The 25850-nt window shown below is 41.8% G+C and overlaps 1 protein-coding gene across 1 annotated transcript in view; it reads right to left on the bottom strand.

Moving 5' to 3' along the window:
- The window catches only part of PRKG1 (protein kinase cGMP-dependent 1), a 999829-nt gene extending 974454 nt beyond the window's left edge, over positions 1 to 25375 (bottom strand). The window contains exon 1 of the mRNA XM_081955689.1: positions 24950 to 25375. Within this exon, the coding sequence (XP_081811815.1) occupies positions 24950 to 25215 (266 nt within the window). The 5' untranslated portion in view covers positions 25216 to 25375. The remainder of the gene's footprint in view (positions 1 to 24949) is intronic.
- Positions 25376 to 25850: the final 475 nt, after the last annotated feature.

Raw genomic sequence — 25850 nt, 5'->3', positions numbered from 1 at the left:
ACTCCTCAGGCCGGAAACCCTACATCATTTCAGACAAATGGATATCCAACATCTTCTTAAAGACTTCCAGTGTTGGAGCACCTACAACTTCTGAAGGCAAGTAATTCCACTGATTAATTGTTCTAACCATCAGGAAAGTTCTCCTTAGTTCTAAGTTGGTTCTCTCCTTGATTACTTTCCACTCATTGCCTCTTGTTCTGCCTTCAAGTGTTTTGGAGAATAGATTGACACACACACCCCTCTTCTTTGTGGCAGCCCCTTAAATATTGGAACACTGCTATCATATCACCCCTTGTCCTTCTTTACATTAAACTATACCAGGGGTCAGCAACTTGCGGCTCTGGAGCCACATGTGGCTCTTTAATCTGTCTGCTGTGGCTCCCTTTTGCCAGTCGGCTCCACAATTGATAGGGTTTTCAATTAGGACAGGTAGAGGAAAAAAGATGCCACGCTAGGAGAAAACTCTATGGTGGGAGAATGGGACTTACTATCAGCAGAGGAAAAAGGATGCCACCCTAGGAAGAGACTCTACAGTGGGGGAACCAGACTTTTGGTCAGCTCCAGAATTGAATGGGGTCTTCCGGTTAGGACTTTTGGGCTCTTTGATTGTTTAAGGTTGCTAACCCCTCAACTACACATTCATGCAAAGTTATTATTAGTCTATGCCACCATAGACCTAACTACTACATTAGGGGAATTCTACCCTTTTCATATCTGAATTAAAATCACCAGGAATCTGTTTAACAGTATATTTTCATGTCACAGACTCTCTGGCTGAAACCTCATGCATTTCCCACTCTGGATAGAGTTGTGTTGTATGTTCTGAGTCACTGGCTGTTTTTCAGCAGAGCAAGGAAATGTTGCAATCTTGTTGAAAGCAAATAGGAAGAAATACATACAGCATCACCACTAGCAGGATTCAAATCTCTGCTTTCAATTTTATAAATTAGTAAGCCATGTTTTGGTTTCGCAATGCTCAAAAATACAAGAAAGTTGAATAAAAGGTTTTGGGAATCCAATAGACTTCCGGAATGTAAGGGTTTCATGCATTATTTTCCCATAATAGGGATGAGTAGGAATAAAATGGATCAGGAAGAATACGATGAAATCGAGCTGATTTGCAGCTAATTTTATTCTGAGATTTTCCCACCAGCTATAGGAAGGCACTGTAGCACAGCTTCATGTGTGATAAACTTAACTCCCGCTGCCATCTTGTGGCAAAACATATGATAACCCTATGGGAAAATTAAGAGAATTACAACCTACACCCACACAGTTTGAAACAGGGGAAGAGAAAGAAACACCAACAATGTTTTGTTTTCCTTCAGTGTTGAAGAAAAACCATCAACCAAAGGAAGAGATCAGTTAGGAAGATAAATGTTGCAAAAGGTCATAGCCAGGAAATAATCCAATATAATTTCATGCAATCATGACGAACAATTCTATGTTAGGCTTCCAGGAAGAATTTTGAACTTCCCACATTTAAGGGCACATTTCACTTTTTTTCCATCATAGTACAAAGCAGAATTCAGATACCAAATATTGCAATATAAATGTTAAGGCTTGCTCCAGCTTGGAGCAAAGTCTCAATATGGAATCATAGTAATCCGACAGTGGTGGTATTCAGCAGGTTCTGACCAGTTCTGGAGAACAGGTAGCAGAAATTTTGAGTAGTTCAGAAAACCGGTAAATACTACCTCTGATTGGCCCAGCCCCCATCTGTTCTCTGCCTCCTGAGTCCCAGCTGATTGGGAGGGAATGGAGATTTTACAGTATCCTTCCCCTGCCACACTCACCAAGCCATGCCCACCAAGCATGCCATGCCCACCAAGCCACACTCACAGAACTGGTAGTAAAAAAATTTGAATCCCACCACTGTAATCAGAGTAATACATAAGCATACCAGCGTGCCTACCATCCCTGTCTTATTGTCCCCATTTATCTGTATTTTCTTCCTTTGTTCATGTTATTTTGTACATCTTTGACGAACAAATAAATAAACAATTCAAGACACATTTGTCCTTGCATTTTCAATATCCTTAAATCTTAGTACAAAAAGGCCCTATAGCCAAGCTACAGCCTCATCACATTCCTTGCAAAAGGAAAGCTGGATACCAGTCTGAAATGATGCAACATTGCTGACCCTGATGACTGCTTCCTTAAGGTGGCAATGCACCATTGCATCTATCAAAGCAAGTAGGACCATCTTCTCCACTATTTACCATCCCAACTGCATCTTGTTATAGGATCTTCTTATAAATCTTTTTTATCTTATAGGAGTGTCTATGGAGATTCTCAGTTAGCCAGGTCATGGTTATCCCAAAGGTGCTTTTGCAAGATGGCGAAGCAACGTTGGCATTCTGTACATTGCAGGCATATCGGAAAAGCTGAGGAGGATCTTCAGCCAATATAACATACGTGCACATTTCAAACCCAAGCCTACACTAAGACAGAAGCTTGTCCACCCAAGGATAAAACACCCAGACATAAACTGAGTAACGTGGTATATGCAGTACAATGCAGAGAGCTATATACATTGGGGAAACAAAACAACCACTTCACAAATGAATGGCACAACATAGGAGAACAAACACATCAGGACTAAATTCAGCAGTCCATCTGCATTTAAAAGACACTGGGGCACTCTTTTAAAGAAAACAAACTCCACATTTTGGACAGAGAGGACCACTGGTTTGAAAGAGGGGTTAAAGAGGCCATCTATGTCAAAATTGAACAGCCCTCTCTTAACAGATCTCCGGTCTCATCTATCTCCAATCTACAACACAGTCCTTTCAATAGTTCCAAGAAGACTCCACACCCATTTGCACCACTCAGGTGACCCTGATGAGACAGAGAATCCTCCAATGAATGCAAATTACCAGCTGTCTGCAAGGAGTATAAATCCTTCCATTCCCCACCATCCAGGCAGAGCTGAAGAAGTTTCTTGGAGGAAAGGTGAAATGTCTTCAAAGAAAAACCAGAAAGTCCAGTTGCCTCAGAGAAAAGCATCTTTGGGTACCTTATAGGAGGATTTCACCAACCAAGAAGGATATGAACATAATATACAGGTGGCTTACAGCTCCAAGAACCCTGTCTACTTCCTCAGGTTTTACCAAATTAAATTACTCAATTGCACAATGGAATTGGAAAAGAGCCAGGAACAACCCAGCAAAGTTATTTGTGGGGTACTCTATCCAATACTCAGAGTAGATCAGACATATTTTTTTCACAACTCTAATAAATGTCTTTCTCTGTGTTTTTTATGCATGCATGTTGAATGATGTATGTGAAGTTCTATTGTGAAAGTCCATTTTCTTCCTGCAATGCAAAAGATAGGAGATGCTTCATGAGATTAACAGTTGTTATGACATTCATTTATTGAAAATATTTTTCTTCTGCTGCTCCTGCATTTGAACCATTTGTAAAACCATTGTAAAACCAAATGTAAAATTGATGAGAAGTCAGCTTTAAGACTTGTGGACTTCAACTCCCAGAATTCCTCCTCTCTCTCTTCATCTTGATAATGTGCAGACGGGTGGGGGGGGGAGCTGGAACCGGTTCTAAACGGCACTGTAGATTTGTGGAACCTCTTCTATAGAAGAGGCTAGAACTGGAAGAAACTCATCCCTGCTCCATATATAATACAAAAGCAATAATTAGTTGTCTCCCGTCTAGTTGGGGGAATTGTAATTCTCTTTCTCCCACTAATAATGCAACAAAGAGAATTTTAACAATATTCCCATGACCAGTAAAATAATATTTTGGGAGTTCTACTCTATTAAAAACAATATAACTCTTCCGCTTGCATTTTCTTTACAAAACTAGAAAGGATTTGGCTTATGCTATGGTACTCTTTCCCATACTGAATAAAGTTCTCAGATTCTACAATTAGAAAACACTACATTGAACCACCAAATTTGGAACTACTATTCCCCCCCCCCCCAAAAAAAAATACCTCTTACATTATAGAAATATAATATCTTGAATCCTATGACATAATCATATGAGTAACTTTATCATTGAAGACCATGAATTATTTATACACAATAAAACGTTAGTTTCTAATGTGTTATACATAGACACACACACACACAAATATATGTATATACTGGGAAGATTTAACCTATACCCTGTACAAATGTTCTGTACACAATGCCAGCTACTTGGTTACTGTTCTGAGCTAGGCCTCCCAAGGTCATGAAGTAGACTCCTCATCCCGATAAAAAACCTCCTTTATTTGGATTAAAAGGAATTCCTCTCCAGCAAAGTCCCTGCAAACAGTCCTTCATGAGATTTCACAACTACAGACCTTTATCAGGCTTGGGGAGTTGTCAGGCCAATATCTTCCAAATGCCATGCAGTAGCAGCAGTTACTTGGCAAGAAGTCAGAAACAGACCTTCACCCTAATTAATCAAACTAATTGTCTCCTGCAAACTCCCCTCCCCTTTTGCTCCTCTTTATTCCTTATGGGAGGGGCCATTCACTATTCACCTGTGCCTTTACTCCTGAGTTTTCTAATAATACAAAGTTCTGCAAAAGCGTGTAAAACAAACTGAATATTGCTATATCTCATTTTTAGTATTCTTTTGTATTTGCCGAGAACTTGAGGATAGGACTCTCCTTCCTTCCTTCCTTCTTTCTTTCTTTCTTTCTTTCTTTCTTTCTTTCTTTCTTTCTTTCTTTCTTTCTTTCTTTCTTCTTTCTTTCTTTCTTTCTTTCTCTCTTTTTTGTTCCTCAGTTGGTCAAATGGCCTAGCTCAGGGGTGTCCAAACTTGGCAAATTTAAGACTTGTGGACTTCAACTCCCAGAATTCCCCAGCCAGCTGGCTGGGGAATTCTGGGAGTTGAAGTCCACAAGTCTTAAAGTTGCCAAGTTTGGACACCCCTGGCCTAGCTAATCATCTGCTTCCCTAGGAAACCTTCATCAATAGCAAATACACTATAATTCAGTCACGTTTTTGGCTTGACTGATATTCATTTATGGCTACTGTGAGAATTGTAATTGCTTCATCTGTTCCAGCCTTTTTTCCTGCCTTGTTTCTACACTGTACTTTATAGTAATTTTCTATTTTATTTTAATTATCATTAGCCATCTTGAGCACTATTTGGCAGAATGGCAAGATTTTAAAAAAATTAATAATTATGGTTGGATAGATTAATATGCAGCTGAGCCCCCATATTCTATTCTATAACTTGGTTATCCAAAAGGCTGCAAAAAGCTGTAGCAAAATGCAATTTTATAAAGCCTTCTCTCTCGTATTAGAAACAGATTTGCAAAAGTAAAGCCTATTTTTACATGGTGTGGTTTTTCTCAATTGAATACTTTTGAGTCCTTGCTTAGCAAGTGCCATCTTTAACAACTATTTGAAGTTAAAACTTCTGAAAAATGACTGGTCCTCACACTTATGACCATTGTAGCATCCCTACAGTCACGTGGTCAAAATTCAGGTGTTTCACAACTGGCAAATGTTTACAACCATCACAGTGTCTTTTGGTTACTTAATCAAATCAAATCAATTCAAGTTTATTAGCCAGCCAGAAAAACAGGTTTAAAAACAGATTTTATCCATGGGATGCCAGACTCCTAAATACAGTTACAATCACTCCATGCATACATGGAAACATATGACTGGTATCTCCCTAATTACTTGTATAAGGACCATTTTCCATATTATTCATGTTGTCTTGTATTTTGTTATAGATTGCAGCAGTGGAGGCGAAATCAATTTTGTTGTATATATGTGTGTACAATGACAATATAGGTTGTTGTTCTTACTCTTATTATTGGTTAATCTTTGGTGAGATTCACAGCCTTTGGGGCTGGTTGGTAGCGCAACAGCTCGAGTCCTAACTAAGGACCTAGGAACTGTTAAGGTAACGTCGGAGGATATAAGTTGTTCCAAGTAGGGTGGTTTTTTTGTAGAGTCAGAATGTTCAAGTCAGGTAAATTTAGAATTTTCAAATAGTGAGATAGCCTTTTAGGTATTGCTCCAAGGGCTCCAATTACAACTGGAACAACACACTATTTCTTTTTCCACAGTCTCTCAACTTCAATTGTTGTTGTTGTTATACTTTATTAATTAAACATGAAACTCAGTCAACTGAACATTCAAAATGCCTCACAAATACCATTGACTGGTGCTAATGGTTGATACGGTTTGCTGCCAGCGTCCTAGGTATCAACCAAGTACCTTCTTAAAATATACGATGTTCCAAGTAGTGCAGTTTTTTTGCTGTTCTGCTGGTGTTATTAAAGGAAGCTGCAATTTGTTGATGTATCTTATAAAATTCTTGGATATGGTACCAAGTGCCCCGATGACAATGGGTATCACTGTTACATGTTGTTGTTGTTACAATCAAAGACCAGAACAAAAAAACCACTGAATATCTTAGTTAAAAATTCTAGAATAAAATAATTTATAACAGATAATATCTATATTAAAATCACAATTTGGCATTCAGTCTGTCAGTTACACAGAATCTAACCAGTGCAGCCTTTTTATTCCTCCATAATATCTTTGGAACTGTTTGTCATATTCCTTAAGATCCATACCAGTTGAGGCTCTTTCTTCTCAATGCTTTGGAAGAGAATTGAATTGGCAAGCACCAGGCATTGCCTAGTCATGCCCCGGTGTTAAATATAACACAAGAAGTTGGCTGGATCTTACAGGGATCCAGGTGTCTGCCACCAGATCTATAAAAGAAATAATTACTTTCAAATTTATGTTTTTTTTTTAAAGGAATTAGCAGGTATCAAATTGCTGATTCTTGGAACAGAACCTTCTTCTGCCTCATGTGATCCAACAAATAGACACCTGCCTTTTAAGTAGGCATAGAGACTTTAGGAGCAGTGGATGTTTGGATTAAATCCCCTTTAGGAAGACAGTTTTTCTCTAGAAAAAAATGAATATGATATGAACGATGTTGCCGAATAATATAGATGTATTACTAAAAGCTATTTGAGACAAAAGAGAGACAAATGGGGTCCAAGACGATCTGTGACATCTGTTACTAGATGGGATGAGAGGAAAAGGAAGGAAGAACAAAGCAAAAAGAAAATGAAAGGCATTTATTCTAAAAAATAAATAATAAGAAGCAAAGAAAATATGCCTTTACTTGAGTCTATGCTTTGCTTTTCCTGAGATAGCTGGATTAAGATGTAAGTAGTAAGTAAGATTCTCCCCCTCCCCCTGGCAGATTAGACTATTTATCTAAGCTAATACTTTGAACCATGATAGGCAACAGTTTTCTTCAGTTATAGATAGGGACCATTTCTTTAGCAATAGCACTTAATACTTAGATTTATATACCTCTCCACAGTGCTTTACTTTACTCTCTGGGCAATTTACAATGCCAGCATAATGCCCTCAACAATCTCTGGGTCCTCATTTTACCGGCTTCAGAAGGATGGAAAACTGAGTCAATCTTGAGCTGGTCAGGATCAAACTCCTGGCAGTGGGCAGACTTGGCCAGCAATACAGGAATTCTAAACACTCCGCCACCACGGCTCCTATCTTTAAATTGATAGTCTGATTCCTTTACTTGTAGATGCCTCAAACAATGTTTCATTTCTTGAGCTATGGCCTTATTCTTGAAGACTAGACTAGACAGATATCTGGATGAATGACTAAATACTTTGACTTGAGTAAGGGAGGTGTGACGCAGACCATAAGAGACTAGTCCCACCTTATATATGAAAGATGGCTGGGAAATTTTGAGCTAGTCACTCTCTCTCCGCCCAACTGAGTTATTGTTGTGGGAAAAATCGGAGGAGGAAGAGACATTAAGTATGTTAACCACATTGAGTTAGTTATGAAACTAATAAAGGCAGGATAAAACACCTAAAAAGAGTTACCAATGGCCATGAGTTACCATGGTAACTCATGGCAATTTTCTGCATGTTTTTTCCCAGTCTAGTCAACAGATCTAAGGTCTTGTAGTAGTCTCCCACCCAAGCAGTGATCAGCCTGAAGCCTGGTTAACTCCCCCCCCCCCGCCGCCGCCGCCGCCCCCAAGCTCAGCCCAGGTCATTTATCCCAGGTCATTTAGATGTTTCCAATCAGTTGGACTTTACCCAGGGTTGCCTTTAAAAAAAAGTGAGAGCGGGGAAGATAAGTGTTCATAACATGAACAGACATTTTAATTTTTTAAAAAATATTTTGCATACAGCAAAAAATAGATCTACATGGCCTGAGTTTGCACAACAAGCCAGATAAACTGTAATTGGCTGTAATTCAGCATGTTATGCATGTTATGTGACAGAGGGGAAGCTGCTACTAGTATCATATGAATCTATCCTGCCCAGTGACGTGCGGTGAGGTTTATGACTGGTGAGGCTGGTGACGTCATCAAATCGTGTGGTTGCTCCGATCGCACGGGCGCAGCCCAAATGGAGAAGTTTCTCTTCTCAGAAATGTCAGAAAGGGACAGACAGACTGCCGCAGCTCTACTGAAAAGACATTTCTGAGAAGAGAAACTTCTCCTTTCTCCTCCTTTCACTCCCCCCACTTCTAGCACTGATGATGTTACCTAGGCATTTTTTGCATTGGGCGAGCCCGGGATCCTTACAAGGGAATGGGACCACATGTGCAGGCGGCTCCTCAGCTGCGCACAGCCTCAGATTAGCACAGCTGCGATCCCCTTCCCCTGCACATGTGGTCCCATTCCCCTCCTTCCTAAGCCAACATGAAGGGGACCGCGGCTGCGCTGATCTGAGACTGGCATTGAGGAGCCGCCTGCACACGTGGTCCCATTCCCCTTGCAAGGATCCCGGGCTCGCCTGATGCAAAAAATGGCGAGATTGTTACACTTGCGGCTGCTGCTGAGATGTCCAGGGAGGCTAAACCAAGCCGCGTGCCTCTCCCAGCCACTTTCATGACTTCCCGGAGTAATTTTTTTTTTCATGATGAGAGCGGTGAGGCTCTGCCTCCCCTGCCTCCCCTGACTGCACGTCACTGATCCTGCCTACGGAATCCCTTGAGATACTTATTTTTTTATAATTCTGAGTGGGTCCTAATCAGATCTTTTCAACTCTAGTAGGAATTCCCAATTGGAATTTGATTTATATATCTATTATCTGATAAAAACCCTTTTCCAATTGGCAGGATTAAGAGACTGATATGTATGTCTTTACGCAGACATAAACTTCCACTTTCTTAATGGAAAATTGTTCTCAAATTTGTCTGTTTAGATTTATGGTCTGATATTCTCAAATGAAGTAACTTTCCATGAAGTGAGTGACTTCACTTCTGAAAAGCTTTAGTATCTCTAGGGGTTATTTCTGTAAGGCATTTTCGTCATCTGGAGATTTTATTTTTATGTTTGGAAAATATCAAAGAGCAACTTGAAATCCCCACTTCCAGAGCTGGTTGTATTATTGGGAAGAAACAAGAGGTTATTCTGAGCAGCAGAATGCAGTTGATGTAGGATCAAGGCATGTAATTATCATGCCATTCAGATAAAGATTGGTTGGCACATACAGTTCTGGTCCTCACTAGCAACTGTGAGGTCCTATATAGCCTAGGATAAGGGTGTCAAACTCGATTTCATTAGGGTTGTGTTTGACCTCAGGGGGGTCAGGGGGCGTGGCCAGGGGTAGGGGTAGATTGCTGCCGGTTTTACTACCAGTTTCCAACCTGCGTACAACATGCATGCACACCAGTTTTGCTCGCATGCACGCCAGACCCATTCATAATTGTAGATAAATAAATTTCTCAAGGGATTCCATAGGCAGGATAGATTCATATGATACTAGTAGCAGCTTCCCCTCTGTCACATAACATGCATAACATGCTGAATTACAGCCAATTACAGTTTATCTGGCTTGTTGTGCAAACTCAGGCCATGTAGATCTATTTTTTGCTGTATGCAAAATATTTTTTAAAAAATTAAAATGTCTGTTCATGTTATGAACACTTATCTTCCCCCCCCCCCTCACTTTTTTTTAAAGGCAACCCTGGGTAAAGTCCAACTGATTGGAAACATCTAAATGACCTGGGCTGAGCTTGGCGGGGGAGGGCGGAGTTAACCAGGCTTCAGGCTGATCACTGCTTGGGTGGGAGACTACTACAAGACCTTAGATCTGTTGACTAGACTGGGAAAAAACATGCAGAAAACGGCCATGAGTTACAAATTCCATATTTTTACTAAACAAACAAACAAAAATTACTTAGACCTCGGCATAGGAGTTGAACTCAAAATAAAGTGAGTCTTGCTTTTCCTGTCCATTATAGTAAATGCTGCTTGAGGGCTAATACTTTGAATGCTGCTAGCAATACAGAACTCTAACTGGCAATTTGCTTTTATTTTGAGAGAGAGGGAGGGGGAGGGGGGGAGAGAGAGAGACAGACAGACTGACAGATAATGGTTAGTAAATAGCTAGATAGCTAGAAAGCTGGATGATGGATGGATGGATGGATATAGATAAATAGATGATAGATAGATGATGATAGATAGATAGATAGATAGATAGATAGATAGATAGATAGATAGATAGATAGATAGATAGATAGATAGACAGACAGACAGACAGACAGACAGACAGACAGACAGACAGACAGACAGACAGACAGACAGACAGACAAGAGAGAAAGACAAGAGAGAAAGACAGAGAGAGACAGAGACGACATCTCTGGGATGATGGATAGACTACTTGTAGTACCGAATATGAAATTGTGTGTGATCCAGATATGTTGAAATATAACTCCCATAAATCAGAACCAAAATCTTTTCAAAACAAAGATTAGCAAGAGGCTTCTTTCCCAATTTAACATAAACATATCATAAACAACTACACAGGATATATGGTAAATGGTATGTTAAGCCAAGAACAGCTTGTTAACAGTAATTATGATGTTTGTTTATTATTTCACAGATACCAGAAGCAAGAAACTCCCAACACTATCACAAGTGAAAGGAAGTAATTTTTCACATACCATCTTTGACCTTTTTCATGTTGTGCTCTGATATGTGATATTGCCTAATTATGCAATGTAATAAAAATAACTAATGCGCTGGTATTCAACAGAAATATCATTGCAAAATCTACAAATATTTCACTAAATCTTTAAATCTCTATTTCGCTAAATCTTTAAAATCTTGCATGTTATTTTAAACATCAGAGTGAACCCTATATGGCAAATATATGAACATGTACTTTCTTTCACAGAATTCTTGCTCAAAAACAATAGAGGCCTATCATTCAAATGGTAAGTTTAAAATATTCTTATAGAGAATTTTTTTTAAAAAACCATGAAAATAAGAATTAATTACTTTAATTTTCATATTAGTTTTTAGAGAGGTTTTTTTTTCCTGTAGTACATTTCAAATCTATCTCTGGTTACAATGAACATTTGAATGGGGATCTCAGAAATAACATCTTTAATGGGTTATTATTTTTATTTATGTATCATATTTATATGGCTACCCATCTCAAAAAAACATGATTCTAGCCAGCTTTTCACAGTAAATTAAAAAGAAAAATCAGTAAATAATATGAAATTGTGTGTGTGTATGTGTGTGTGTTTTGTATTTGTGCTGATAAATAAATAAAGGGAGACTAGTATAGATCCATTTCAAGCTATTTAGCTCTCATCAGCTAGCCATACCCTTACTGGGATTCGAACCTGAAATGGATCTATACCAGTCTCCCTTTATTTATTTATCAGCACAAATACAACACAAATATAAAAAGGCAACATTAAAAATAAAAATATGGTTTTCTGCCTGGATGGTTTTCTGTGATGAGCCGAAGGACAGAAAGAGGGAGTAGTGAGCTTCCTCCCATATTTGGGCATACCAGGGGTTGTAACACAAATACATATATATATATACACACCCCATTTCCTATCTCTCTCACACACACACATCACATATATATGCACACATATACAGTATACACACATACACAAAGTATATATTTGCATTTATTATTATTTCATATTGTTTATATATATATAAAAATTTATATACATTTTATATTATATACATAAAATACATTATACATACTTTAAAATACATTAAACTATAATTCATCTTAAATTTCATCCACAATAGGTTTATGAATTTCCCAGGTTTTTAAAAAAAAAATCAGAACAACAATCTTGGGCTGAGAATGGCAGACCCAACTGAACTCATGTTTAACCAGAGATCTACGTATAATTCTTCCAGTTTGAATCTAACACAAGTCAATTTCTATACCATGCCAACTTCCTTATAAAAACCTCAGATAGCAACTGCTTTCTTAAAGGAGTTATTCTCTAATGCATTGGAAAGAATGCCCAAAGGTGCTTTTTCAAAAGGCAACTGGACTCGTTTTTCCTTGAAGATGTTTCACTTCTCATCCAAGAAGCTTCTTCTGTTCACAGTTCACCAATGAAGCATCTTGGATAAGAAGCGAAACATTTTCTTCCACAAGGAAAAAAAACCATAATCCAGTTCATTGCCTGTTGAAAAAGCACCTTTGGGACAACCATGACCTGGATGACTGAGAATCTCATTGGAAGGAATACTTCTACTAAAGCAATCCAAGCAGATATCTTTTAAAAAAAAATTTAATCCAGGACAAAGTTAATGATTGGTGAAAATTTGCTTCTGCTTTGTTATAAGTAGGTGCTACTACTCACATTCTTGAATGCTCCAAACCATATTTTAAAGATCAAATCCGAAACTCAGCAAAGCGCACAATGACAGCGATGAAAAGAATACAAAAATAAAATATTTGGGGGAGGGAAGGGCGGGCGACGGAAAGCAGAAACAAATTATTCCCTATCAGCACAAATAAATAACTGTGAGAAAATGGGTAGATTTAAACTGCATCAGTTCCTGAATGCAGTTTTAAATCTCCTGTCTAAGCTAAAGTGGGATCTTATAAAAGTTCTCTTTCTTTTGGATGCTGGCAATGCATTCCCGACATCAAATAATGGACATGAATAATGAACTAACAGTAAATTATAATGTCTCCAAACAGGGGAGTGCCAATAGCTGAAAATAATCAGCAATGCCTGACATGAGTGATTGGTCTAGTCTACAACATCTGATGCTAGGGAGCCCTGTATCCAGGATGAGGCTGACATCCTCTGCATTTAGCCACAGAACAAGTCTTGTGCTTCTGGATTCATCTATGCCTTTCAGGGCCAAGCGGCCATTAATGTTCATTCATTGTTACAATCACTGCCTCTTCCCAGTAGCTAGTCTGTTTCAGTTCTTCCACTACGCAGGACTTAACAAATGGGACAATCGTCCTTCTCTGGATCTGCTTCTGCCCTTTTGTTTTTCCATATGTTTCACTGATAGGATAGGATAGGATAGAATAAGAATAAGAATAGAATAGAATAGAATTAGAATTAGAATTAGAATTAGAATTAGAATTAGAATTAGAATAAGAATAGAATCAATAGAATGGAATAAAATAAAATAGGATAGAATTAGAATAGAATTAGAATTAATAGAATGGAATGGAATTAGAATTAGAATTAATAGAATGGAATAGAATAGAAAAGAAAAGAAAAGAAAAGAGAAAATGGGCAATGGGCAATAGGAAGAGAAGAGAAGAGAATATAGACTAGACTAGAATTCTTTATTGGCCAAATGTGATTGGACACACAAGGAATTTGTCTTTGGTGCATATGCTCTCAGTGTACATAAAGAAAAATAAAATATATCCATAAAGAATCATAAAATACAACACTTACTGACAGACATAGGATACTAATAAGCAATCAAATCATACTAGGAAACAATATAACAATATAAATGGTAAAGATGAAAGCAACATGTATATAGCCATAAGTGGGAAGAGATACTGGGATGTGGGAGGAAGGTCCCGATAGCCCAGCATTGAGAAGCCAAGAGATTGCCAATCTGCACAAGATTGCCCCAGCATAGGTTTCCCCCTCCGCCCTTCAGAAAGGTCAAAGAATTTGAAAGAATACAATAAATTTTGTAAATAAAAATGGTGACAGTTCACAAAGATTACTAGGTGCAAATAGAAATACATACTATTTCCATAGCAAGGAAGATAAATCAAGGATGGTTAAACAGAATACTTTATTTAAAGAGGAAAATAAGTTCTTGTTTGGATATCACTTCTGGAATTTGTGCTTGGGGAAGAAAAAAAAAGAAACGTTGATTTTGGTTTTGCTGATTAGAAAGATGTGGTGTTATAGAAATGGCTAGTTATATATTAATATGTAAAAGCAAAAAGTTGAGGTTGGGATGTATTTACCTTGTACTGTGCTGGGAAGAGTTGGAAGTCAATGCCTCCTTTTCTTTCTTTTTCTCTTCCCCCTTGTATTTCACACCCCCTTTCCCTTTCCTTCCCTTAATTTCCTGGGGGGGGAGAGAGATTGCCCCAGCATAGATGCAGAGGCTGACCCTTCCTCAAAGTTAGGAATCCATGACGTCACCTTCTACATGTCACCAGTGAAGACAACTTCCATCCATCTTTTCCAGCAGTAAATGGTGTTTTCCAGCTTCTGCATACGCCACTAATGCTGATTGACCACCTGTGGTTCAAAAGGCCTGCATTACAACTATCAACTCCCCCCGCCTCTCTTTTCTCTAGATGCTGATCACTGCCCTCCACAACCATTTTGTCCTGGGCTGCTGGACCAGTGAAACTGGATTTCTTATTCTTTTTTTCTTGAACCAGTCCACTGTGGAACAGTGAAATGAATGAAGTCCCTTTCTCCCTGTTCCAACTCGTCCCATAAGAAGACTGGTGCAACTCAGTGGTGAAATTCAATTTTTTTTACTACTGGTTCTGTGGGTGTGGCTTGTGGGCATGGTGTGGCTTGGTGGACGTGGTAGGGGAAGGATACTGCAAAATCTCCATTCCCACCCCACTCTGGGGTCAACCAGAGGTGGTATTTGCCAGTTCTCTGAACTACTCAAAATTTCCGCTACCGGAACCTATCAGAACCTGCTGGATTTCACCCCTGGTGCAACTACTCCCACCTTTTTGCAAAACCGTGAGTGACATAAAGAGTGGGGAGAAAGTAAGTGAATTACAAACGTAGTGCTTCTAAACAAGCAGCATTTAGCCATAGCTCAGCTAATACCGCTCAGCCTTACAATTCTGTGTAAGGCTTATCAGATCTCCATCCATCGCTGCTTTGATTCCTTTTGCGAGCTGCATATCATGATTTCCCCCTCCTGTATTGGAAAGTCACCAAATGCTGAGATGAGAAAAGATTCTTGGCAGCTGCACAGAGAGTCAACCAGCCGCACCAATTGGCTACGGAAGACTCAGGGATTGCTTGAAAGCAACCCAACTTTCCTCAATGCAACCACCTTGGCATCTCTATGGCGTGGCCTGTAGGTGAGTGATGGAAAGCAGCTGGCTGCACCTGGTGGGAGACATTCCTTCTCCCACGTGGCTGGAGACGGGTGGAGCAGCTCTCAGCCTGGAGGGCACCAGCATCATTCAGATGCCTGGATTAGCAACAGCAAGGAAGCTGCCCTAGAAACAGAGGGACCAAGAGGCTGGGGGTGGCCAGCAGGGGAGAAAGATGTGCTGCAAGTAGGAGGAAGGGCTGAGGGAGGAAGAATCTGAAGTATGTGGATGCAATCTGCAGAATACAGAAAGCAAGCAAGCAAAGCCCATACCTGTTCTTGACAATCATATAGATATAAATTAACAGACCTTGTAGGTCATCTAGTCCAACACCCCCCACCCAAGTAGAAGACCCTATGCCATTTCTGACAAATGGCAGTCCAATCTCTTCTTGAAAGCTTCCAGTGATGAAGCTCCCACAACATCCGAAGGTGAGCTGATCCATTGGTTGATTGTTCTCCCAGTCAGAAAATTTCTCCTTACTTCTAGGTTGAATCTCTCCTTGATCAGCTTCCATTCATTATTCATTGTTTGGCCTTTGGGTGCCTTGGAAAATAGCTTGATCCCCTCCTCTCTGTGGCAGCCCCTCAAATATTGGAACGCTGGTATCATGTCTCCCCTGGTCCTTCTCTTCACTAGACTAGCCATGCCCAGTTCCTGCAACCGTTCATTGTATGTTTTAGCCTTCAGTCCCCTAATCATCTTGGTTGCTCTTTTCTAAACTTTTTCTAGAGTCTCAGCATCTTTTTTTTAGATTGTGGTGACCAAAACCAGATGCAGTATCCTAGGTGTGTTCTTACTAGGGCTTTATAGAGTGGTATTATTACCTCACATGATCTTATTTGCATCTCTCTGTTAATGCAATTGAGGATTGCATTGGCTTTTTTGTCTGCCGCTGCACACTGCTGGCTCATATTTAACTGGTTGTCCACTCTAAGACTCCAAGATCCCTCTCACAGTTACTATATAGTAAGTCATATGGTAGAGGGATCAAAACAAAGTGACCTCTCCTTCTGTTTCTCCTGCACTAGGATCAAGTCATGTTTGGGGCTTGTTGAAACTTCTTAGTATGGCAGAGAGAAGGCGAGGAATGCAAGGAAATGCTTTCTCTTTCTATCCCCACCAACAGCAAGAAGAATGAAGGGTTGCATTGATTCCATCATCTCACACTCAACTAAAGTGAACAAAACCTGCGGAACTCAAATGTAACCAATTGACATGCTAGCTGGCAGTTGTATTGAAGAGTGTTTTGTGTCTGTGTTATTCGTCTAATTAAAACAATAAAAAAAATATCCTGCACTCAACAGTGGGTTGGACCTCGAAGGTCCCTTTCCCTCTCTGATTCTACCTGGAGGAGATGGTTCAACACATGTTCTCCAAGACCTCCTGTGGAAAATGGAGTCATTTGTTCAGACAGGAAGGGTAGAATTGTGGTCCACCCAGTAATCCAGAACTCTAGAATGCGTTTTTTTGACAGAATCCCTGACAGCCACTATGACCAACAAAGGTAAAAGGTAAAGGTTCCCCTTGCACATATGTGCTAGTCGTTCCCAACTCTAGGGGGCGGTGCTAATCTCCGTTTCAAAGCCAAAGAGCCAGCGCTCTCCGAAGACGTCTCCATGGTCATGTAGCCAGCATGACTAAATCCAAAGGCGCACGGAACGCTGTTACCTTCCCACCAAAGGTGATTCCTATTTTTTCTACTTGCATTTTTACATGCTTTCAAACTGCTAGGTTGGCAGAAGCTGAGACAAGTAACGGGAGCTCACTCCATTACGCAGTGCTAGGGATTCGAACCGCCAAACTGCTGACCTTTCTGATCGACAAGCTTTTTTTTTTTTTTAAGATGGGTCCATTTCCAGGAACTTCACATGGAAAAGTCAAACAGCTTAAGTTGCAGAATGGCACAGATCTGATCCTCTCCATTCATGCTGTGTAGTGCCATCACGTCTGTTTTCACGGCTGGCTCGTAATGTACTAAAGAGAAGGGCAACAATTTTTTAGAAGAAAACCCCATCCATCGTGAGGAACACATTTTGCTACAAGTTCCATAACAATTGGCAGAATAGGTACAACAGAGACAGAACAGAGTTTGGCAATGGGGATGGGTACTTTTATGTCGGTGCTGTTTTGTTTCAACTTAACAATGGGTGGATAGCCCTTTAACCCAGTAGTGGGGAAAGGCTTCTATGCATAATCTTGATGTGGTGCTTGGGTACTTTATTTGCTCGATTACAATTAATTTGATTCTGTGCATCGGAGGTACAAGTGGAAAGAAAGGTTCAGATTGCACCTTGAATTTAAGACTAAGCATAAAAGTATCTAATCAGCCATTCTTCTTTGGTCATTAAATATCAAGACATTTCCCAGAAACAACAATTTCACTTAGGATCCCATGCGCAAAACGTAGCACTCTTTCATTCTCGTTTTAACAGAGAAGCTATAGCATGTTAATTCGTGGTTATCTTTTTCCAGGCTAAATCCGACTTAATGGGATGTGCACTGTAATCCTAAATGTGTTTAATAGTAAGGTATTCTGTTTACTATGGTGTTAGTAAGGTATTCTGTTTACTATGGTGTTAGTAAGGTATTCTGTTTACTATGGTGTTAGTAAGGTATTCTGTTTACTATGGATCTTATTCCCATGTACATTAGCTGCTTCAATGGTGAACTCTCAGGCTTTTTCGATTTAAAACTAAAAGTAAAGGTTCCCCTCGCACATATGTGCTAGTCGTTCCTGACTCTAGGTAGTCATCTCTGTTTCAAAGCCGAAGAGCCAGCGTTGTCCAAAGACATCTCTGTGGTCATATGGCCAGCATGACTCAACGCCAAAGGCGCACGGAACACTGTTACCTTCCCACCAAAGGTGGTTCCTATTTTTTCTACTTGCATTTTTACATGCTTTCGATCTGCTAGGTTGGCAGAAGCTGGGACAAGTAACGGGAGCTCACTCTGTTACACAGCACTAGGGATTCAAACTGCTAAACTGCCGAACTCTCTGAATGACAAGCTCAGTGTCTTAGCTGCTGAACCACCGCGTCCCATTTAAAACTAGACTTTACAATGCCATACGTATCTACTCAAAAGTAAGTTCCACTGACTTTTCTACAAGTGCATAGAATCTGTCAATTGAGAGTTGCAGCCTTTTTAAAAAAAATTATTATTGATCAGAAATTAAAGACACCGCCTCGAAGGAGTGAAAATAGAACACCGTATCTAACACAGTGTTAAAAATAACTGAAAATGTTGAAAGTCAAACTTGTGCATCCAAAGAAACGGGTCAGAAAAAGAGAATTGGAGCTGCCTGTGGTCTTGTTATTAAAAGACATTCTGTTCCTTTAAGCATGCTACTGATTCTCTCCCACCCTCAATTCCAACCATTACGATCTCCATATATTATACTTGTCATAACTCCCTGCTACAGTGACTCAGTGTGCTGAAAATAAACTTTCATGGCTTCGATTGGAAAGCAGGAGTCCAAATGCTAAGGAAGGAAGAAAAAAAAGAAGTTTGCCCTATGTCCTAGTGTAAACCACAAAGAAAGAGGAAGTCAGGGCTTAATAATTCCAATAAATGTTGGAAAGGAGGGGAAAAAACGAAGTCTTGACATCTGATAAATGTAAAAACTAACACTCTGTTCCCCTCCCGCTTTGGAAAAGAGCAGGAAGGAATGGCATCCACTGCCTTGCAAAAAAAAAAAAAAAAAAACCCACCCTTCTTTTAAAATCATTTTCCAGGGGGAATATCAAACTCCTGCTACCCTAACCTTAAACCTTGTATATTTACAAACCCAGTTTAATTTTAACACCAGACCTACAGTAGCTTCTTTCAAGCGGACCTCTGGGCCTTGAAAGCAGGACTTTCAAAATTCATAAAATAACCTCAGTCATTAATACGGGTTTTTTTAAAAAAGAGAGAGATGGTGAAACATAGCAAAGACTCCACTGCCTCCCTCTAAATAAAGAGGTGGGGTGGGGTGGAGGGTTTAGTGACCTGCGTGTCTTAAAGATGCAGACAACCTGCCCTAATTTCAGCTCTGCAACTCCCAAACGCCAGTAATTTTTGAGGGAGGAGGAGCACGCTAACCAGAAATAGTCTAAAAATGAAGCCAAACCTGAAAGCACACATAGAGTTTTTCAAGCCACAGTTGACACTGCAAGAAAGCCAGTTTTTAATCACAGCCTTCTGCCTTTCTTGCATGGGATGAGTGAGTCTCACAGTTTAACAGAGGCCACTGGTCGTTTTGCTGACCAGGGAACTCCTTAACAGTGACAATCCTTCCCTGTTACAGCCTTACCGGCTTTTCTTTCCACGCCAAAAAATGCTTTTAAAAAAAGGAATAGAATAATAGAGTTGGAAGGGACCTTGGAGGTCTTCTAGTCCAACCCCCTGCTTAGGCAGGAAACCTTCAGACAAATGGTTATCCAAGCTCCTCTTCTTTTTGAAAAGCTGACCTACGGCGATTCTTCCGTGTTTGGGGGAATGAGGTTTTTTTTTTTAGGTTTTAATGTTGCTACCATGTTTTCCCGAAAATAAGATAGGGTCTTATTTTCTTTTGACCCCCAAAATATGCACATGACCTTATTTTCAGAGAGGTTTTATTATTTTTGAGGTGCAGGAGGCGGCGAGTGTGGTCACCTCATGGCTGCTGCTGTATTGCAATATTTTTGGGGGAGGGCTTATTTTTGGGGGAGGGCTTATTTTAGCGCATGCGCTCAAAAGCCCAATTGGGCTTATTATCCGGGGAGGTCTTATTTTCAGGGAAACAGGGTAACTAAAACCCAGCCTTTGGCTATTACAGGTAGTCCTCGACTTACAACCACAAACCAGATTTATGTTGTTAAGTGAGGCATTTCCTTAAAAAGGGGTTTTGTCCCATTTTACGACTTTTCTTGCCACCATTGATAAGTTAGTAACCGAGTTGTAAAGAGAATCTGATTTCCCCATTGGCTTGGCGGAAGGTTGCAAAAGGAGATCACATGATCCCGGGACACAGCAAAGGTCGTAAGTATGAACCAGCTGCCCAGCATCTGAATTTCAATCACATGGCCGCAAAGGTCAAAACTATGAAAAACGGGCATAAGTCACATTTTTCAGTGCTGTTGCAACTTTGAACGGTCACTAAATGGACTGTTGTAAGTCAAGGACTTACCTACCGCATTTTTCGGAGTATAAGATGCACCTTTTTCCCTCAAAAAAGAGGCTGAAAATCTGGGTGTGTCTCATACACTGAATGCAGCATTTTTTGCCTCTCAAAACCCCTCCTGCTTCACCAAAATAGCCGTGAATAGCTTGTAGGAGGCTTTCAGAGAGCTCCTGGGGGCTGGGGAGGGCAGAAATGAGCAAAAAACAGCCATTTTATTCGCTCAATTTTGCCCCCCCCCCCTAGCCCCCAGGAGCACTCCATAAGCCTCCTAAAGGCTATCCATGCCCTTTTTTGTCAAAACATGGGCCTGTTTTCATGAAAAATGGGCCGGTTTTTGCTTGTTTTTTTGCCCCCACCCCCACCTCTAGGAGCACTCTACAAGCTTCCTAAGGGCTATTCATGCCCTTTTTTGGAAAAAAAACAGGCTTGTTTTTGCGAAAAATGGGTTTTGGGGGGGAGGTTTGCAGAGTGCAAAACCTTTTTTTTTAATTTGCCTCTTCAAAACCTTGGTGTGTCTTATACTCTGGTGCATCTTATACTCTGAAAAATATGGTATTCAAGGACTGACTAAGCCATTTTAATTAACTGAAAAGAAACCCCAAATAATTGGGCCGCTTAAAATGTTTAATAAGTGCCTGAACACAACAGTTGTAAGTATTGGACGGTATTTATTGTGCCGTGGCTTCTACCCTTCATACATTATGGTGGCTGCGGATCAATGTTCTTTTCCATATTTATCTTTCCTTCATTTGCCATTGTCCATCTTCTTTCCTATCACAGCAAATACACCGAGAAGGAGATAAAACGGCTGAATTGTTTATTTTAATAAATGGCCCCAAGAACGAAAAGTCACCTGTCTGAAAGATATTTCTTTCCCAGAATGGAATCAACTCACCTAAAATGGTGCCTACAGTAAGTGCAATGTTCCTGCTAAAAACAAAGCCATATGTGCACCTTTTAACCTCTTTCTTGAAAAATGATGATTTCATTCATGAATAAATAACTAAGGAAATTGGAGAGCATTGCTATTAACTATCACTACCAGGGCAAAGAAGATGGCATCACTCTCAGCTATTATTATTACATTACATTATTACATTATTATTAGTGGTCATTCTTATTATCTGTCACTTATACACACCATCAGTCTTTGTGGCACTTGCGCAAGTCAGAGCTCCCTGCCTGACAAGCTTATAATGAAGCATAAAAACAGGATCATAATCCTCATCAACATCCTATTACTGTGTGTTTTATTGTAGGCCACCCAGAGACACAGTGTCCAATCTAGGCAAGCTTAAAGATGTTGAAATAAGTAAATAAAATAAATACGTAACGAATGGAAGGGGAATGGAATGAGGTCTCCACAGAACATTAAAGATTCTCAAGATATCCTTCACATAAAATATAAGGGAATTGAAAGTCCCCAGCTGTTTTGAAGGCAACATTTTTAGCTGCATCAGCTGTGTGTGTGTGTGTGTGTGTGTGTGTGGTGTGTACTTCCTTGACCCTCTTGCTTCCATTGCCATGATAACCTTAGTTATAGAATAGAGTTAGAAGGGATCTTGAGGTCACCTAGTCCAACCCTCTCCTCAAATAGGAGATCCTATACCTCGGATACATCATTTGTCAAAGATTCTCAAGATATCCTTCACATAAAATATAACTAAATGGAAAGTCCTCAGCTGTTTTGAAGGCATGTATTTCATCTGCCCGCTGCAGGGAGAGGGGGGGGGAGGGAGGGAGGGAGAGCATACTTCCTTGATCTTCTTTCTTCCATTGCCATGATAACCTTAGTTACAGAATAGATCTGGAAGGGAACTTGGAGGTCACCTAGCCCAACCCTCTTTCTCAAGCCTGAGACCCTTCACCATTTCCGACAAGCGGCTGTCCCAGCCTCTTCTTAAAAACCTCCAGTGATGAAGCACCCACCAATCCATTCCCACGGGTTAACCTTAGATACATCATTTGTCAAGGGCACCTCTACGCTGGGCGGAACGTGGGTTCGGGATTGCCGGTGTCCAAACCCATCATGCCTACCGTCCTTGTCCTATTGTCCCCATTGATATGAACTCACTTTCTGTGTTCATGGCCATATTATACTTATTTATATCTTTTACCTTTTACCTTTTATTTCGATTTTTATACCGCCCCCTCTCCCCAAAGGGACTCGGGGCGGTGTACAGTCAAATGAAATAGATAAAATAGACTACAAACATGGAAACATAAAAACATAGAAGAGGAGGCAATACAACACTGTACAGGTAAAGCATCTATTGGTACCAATCTCATGCGATCATGTCCATGTCTATACTAATACCTGTTACCTTGTACATGTTGACAAATCAATCAATCAATAAAAAATTTAAAAAGCTCCCAAAGAGGCCCTTGGTCCCACAGCACAATCATAACCCCCATCCTCCCCCAAAACACCTTTAAAGATTGGAAAATCAGGACAAATAACCTAACCAGGCGCAGCTCCCCACCCCCACCCCAGTGGTGAAATGCAATTTATTTATTTTTTACTACCGGTTCTGTGGGCATGGCTTGAGGGGCATGGCAGGGGAAGGATACTGCAAAATCCCCAATTCCCTCCCCACTCCTGGGGGAAGTATGCTGCAAAATCTCATTCCCACCGCACTCTGCGGCCAGCCAGAGGTGGCATTTGCCGGTTCTCCAAACTACTCAAAATTCCCCCCACCGGTTCTCCAGAACCTGTCAGAACTTGCCGGATTTCACCCCTGCCTTACCCACCCACCCCCGAATCTCCCTGCCCCAATCCAGCCAGGCACAGAGTGCAAAAGCCGGGATAGAGTTCCAATCCACAGCGCGCCTGACTTCTTTCCGAAAACCGGCGCCGCCAAGCGAGCGAGCGAGCGAAACTGGCTGGGACGGCTCAGACTCGGCGAGGCTCATCAAAAAAAGGAGAGAGAGAGAGTGAGAGAGAGAGAGAGAGAGAGAGAGAGAGGGAGGGAGGGAGGGAGGGGGAGAGAGAGAGAGAGAGAGAGAGAGAGAGAGAGAGAGAGAGAGAGAGAGAGAGAGAGAGAGAGAGAGAGAGAGAGAGAGAGAGAGGGGAGGGAGGGAGGGAGGGAGGGAGGGAGAGGAAGGGGAGGGAAAGAGGGGGGAGAAGAGAGGCGCAGCTTAATGGGATATTCGATATCCTGCAAGGCGCATTTCTTGCTCTGCACTTCCCGGGACTTAAAAGCTCCTAATGCACTTCCTCTCGCTAATGTCCACCGGGGGTTTAATGCGAAGGCCGATCGATGGGGCTGCTGCTTCTCTAGTGTCCGGGATTTATTTATTTTTTAATTTCCCCCTTCCCTCTTCTTTTCTTTGCAAAAAAAGCAGAGCCGCCGCCAGCTGGACAGGGCGGGGATGAGCGGGCGGGATGCTTGGGATAGAGGGGTGGGGGAGAAAAAGAGAGTGAGAGAGAGAGACAGGAGAGAGAGAGAGAGAGAGAGAGAGAGAGAGAGAGAGAGGAGAGAGAGAGAGAGAGACTGCTGAAGAAGAGGAGGGAGGGCTTTGACTTTCTCAGCGCCTCTCTCCGTCCCCTCCTCCTTTAACCTCCAAGCTTCCCCACTCGCGCAGCCTCCTCGTCCTCCTCCTCCCTTTCCTCCACTCTTTCCTCCCACTCCGCCGCTCTCCCTCTGTGGGAGCAGCGCCTTTCTTTAAAATAAAAAAAGGCGCCCGGGAGGAAAGGAAAGGGCGAGCGACTTCGGCGGCCGCCACTGAGCATGCCCGTCCGGTCGTTCATGGCACGCTTAACAAAAATAGCTGCCGAAGGATGGAGAGCATAAGAGGCACCGCACCCGCTTGACACTCGCGGGTCCCGAGAAGTTTAGGGGCCCCGAGGAGAGGGCGAGAAAGAAAGAAAGAAAGAAAGAAAGAAAGAAAGAAAGAAAGAAAGAAAGAAAGAAAGAAAGAAAGAAAGAAAGAAAGAAAGAAAGAAAGAAAGAAAGAAAGAAAGAAAGAAAGAAAGAAAGAAAGAAAGAAAGAAAGAAAGAAAGAAAGAAAGAAAGAAAGAAAGAAAGAAAGAGGGGTGGGGTAAATAGCCGGGCTCTTGGTAGTTTCCCTCGCCGGACCAATTCTTCACGACCACCGGGTGACTCCTGGATGGGCTGGGGCAGAACGCGGCGCTTCTCCGGAGCCCCGCCAGCCTTTGGGGGGCGGGGGATGAAGTTTCTTTTCTCTCACCCGCCCAGCCTCCTTTCTCCCCACCTGGAGGCTTGTCAAAATAGCCGGCGAGGTAGCGGAGGGCGACCGAGGGGCTGCGCCCACCCCAACTCCGCCCCCAAGTCGCTGCAACCATCCAGCACGGAAGAGGCTTGGGGGCTGAAGGAGACCCGGGTGCAAAACGTGACACATTGAAACACGTGCAAAAAAAAAAAACTCCACACCAATAATCCTTTCTCCCCACCCACGCCCCCCACCCACTCACCCACCCGTCCCCCTCGCCCCGCGTGGCTCCCTACCTTTCGGACTTGGTGAACTTGCGAAAAGCCTGCCGGAGGTCGTGGAAAGAGCGGTAGGTCTGCGGTTCGGCGGAGATGCCTTGAGCCCGGGTGGTGCGGGGTCCGATGTGAGTGGTGGGCGCCGGCAGGACGGACTGACACTTGTGTAGCTTCCTCTTCAGCTCCTGGATCTCCTCGTCCTTCTCCGACAGCCGCTTCTCCAGCTCTTTAATCCGCTCTTCCTTGAAGAGCAAAAGCTTCGCGAAGTCCCCTTCCAGCTCGCTCATGGTTTTTCCCCCCGGCCACGTCCCGCCTCGGCGCTTCAACTTTTGGGAATCCCGGAGGAGTCGAGCGAGGGAAAAGCAGCGGCGGCGACCCCGGAGAGCGAATGGAGAGTGAATGGAGCTCCTCTAAGAGAGAGAGGAGAGGAGGGAGGGAGAGAGAGAGAGAGAGAGAGAGGAAAGGGAAAGTCAGTTCGAGAGGCAGCGGGAGAGATCTGCTGTCACTAATGGGTAGCGGTGAGCGGCTTTCTTCGATCCACTTACTGCTGAATGGGCTGTAAATGGAGGCAACAGGATGAGAGGGCTGAGATCACCGAGGGGAGAGTTTTTGAGTGCTAATCTGGAAGCCTCTCTTGGGACCCGGTGATTATCTTTCATTGAGAAAGCAATTAAAACTCTGCTGCTGCTCTGGCTGGCTGCCCTTCAGGCCCACCTTCCGGATTTGGCTGGGGGGGAGGAGGAGGTGGGGGGGAGAGACGTTTTCATAATAGCAGTTCCAGTCCATCATACTCCTCATCAGCACAAAGTCTCTCTCTCCCACCTCTCTGTTTCTCTCCCTACCTCTCTTTCTCTAACTTTCCCTCTCTTTCTCTCCCTCCCTCTCCTCCTCCTCTCCTCCCCATCCCTTCCTCTCTTCCTCT

This window comes from Natrix helvetica, assembly GCF_964273705.1.
Source record: "Natrix helvetica genome assembly, chromosome: 5".
NCBI classification, from domain to species: Eukaryota; Metazoa; Chordata; class Lepidosauria; order Squamata; family Natricidae; genus Natrix; species Natrix helvetica.
The sequence above is the reverse complement of the archived record's forward strand: the minus strand, read 5'-3'. Positions and strand labels throughout refer to the sequence as shown.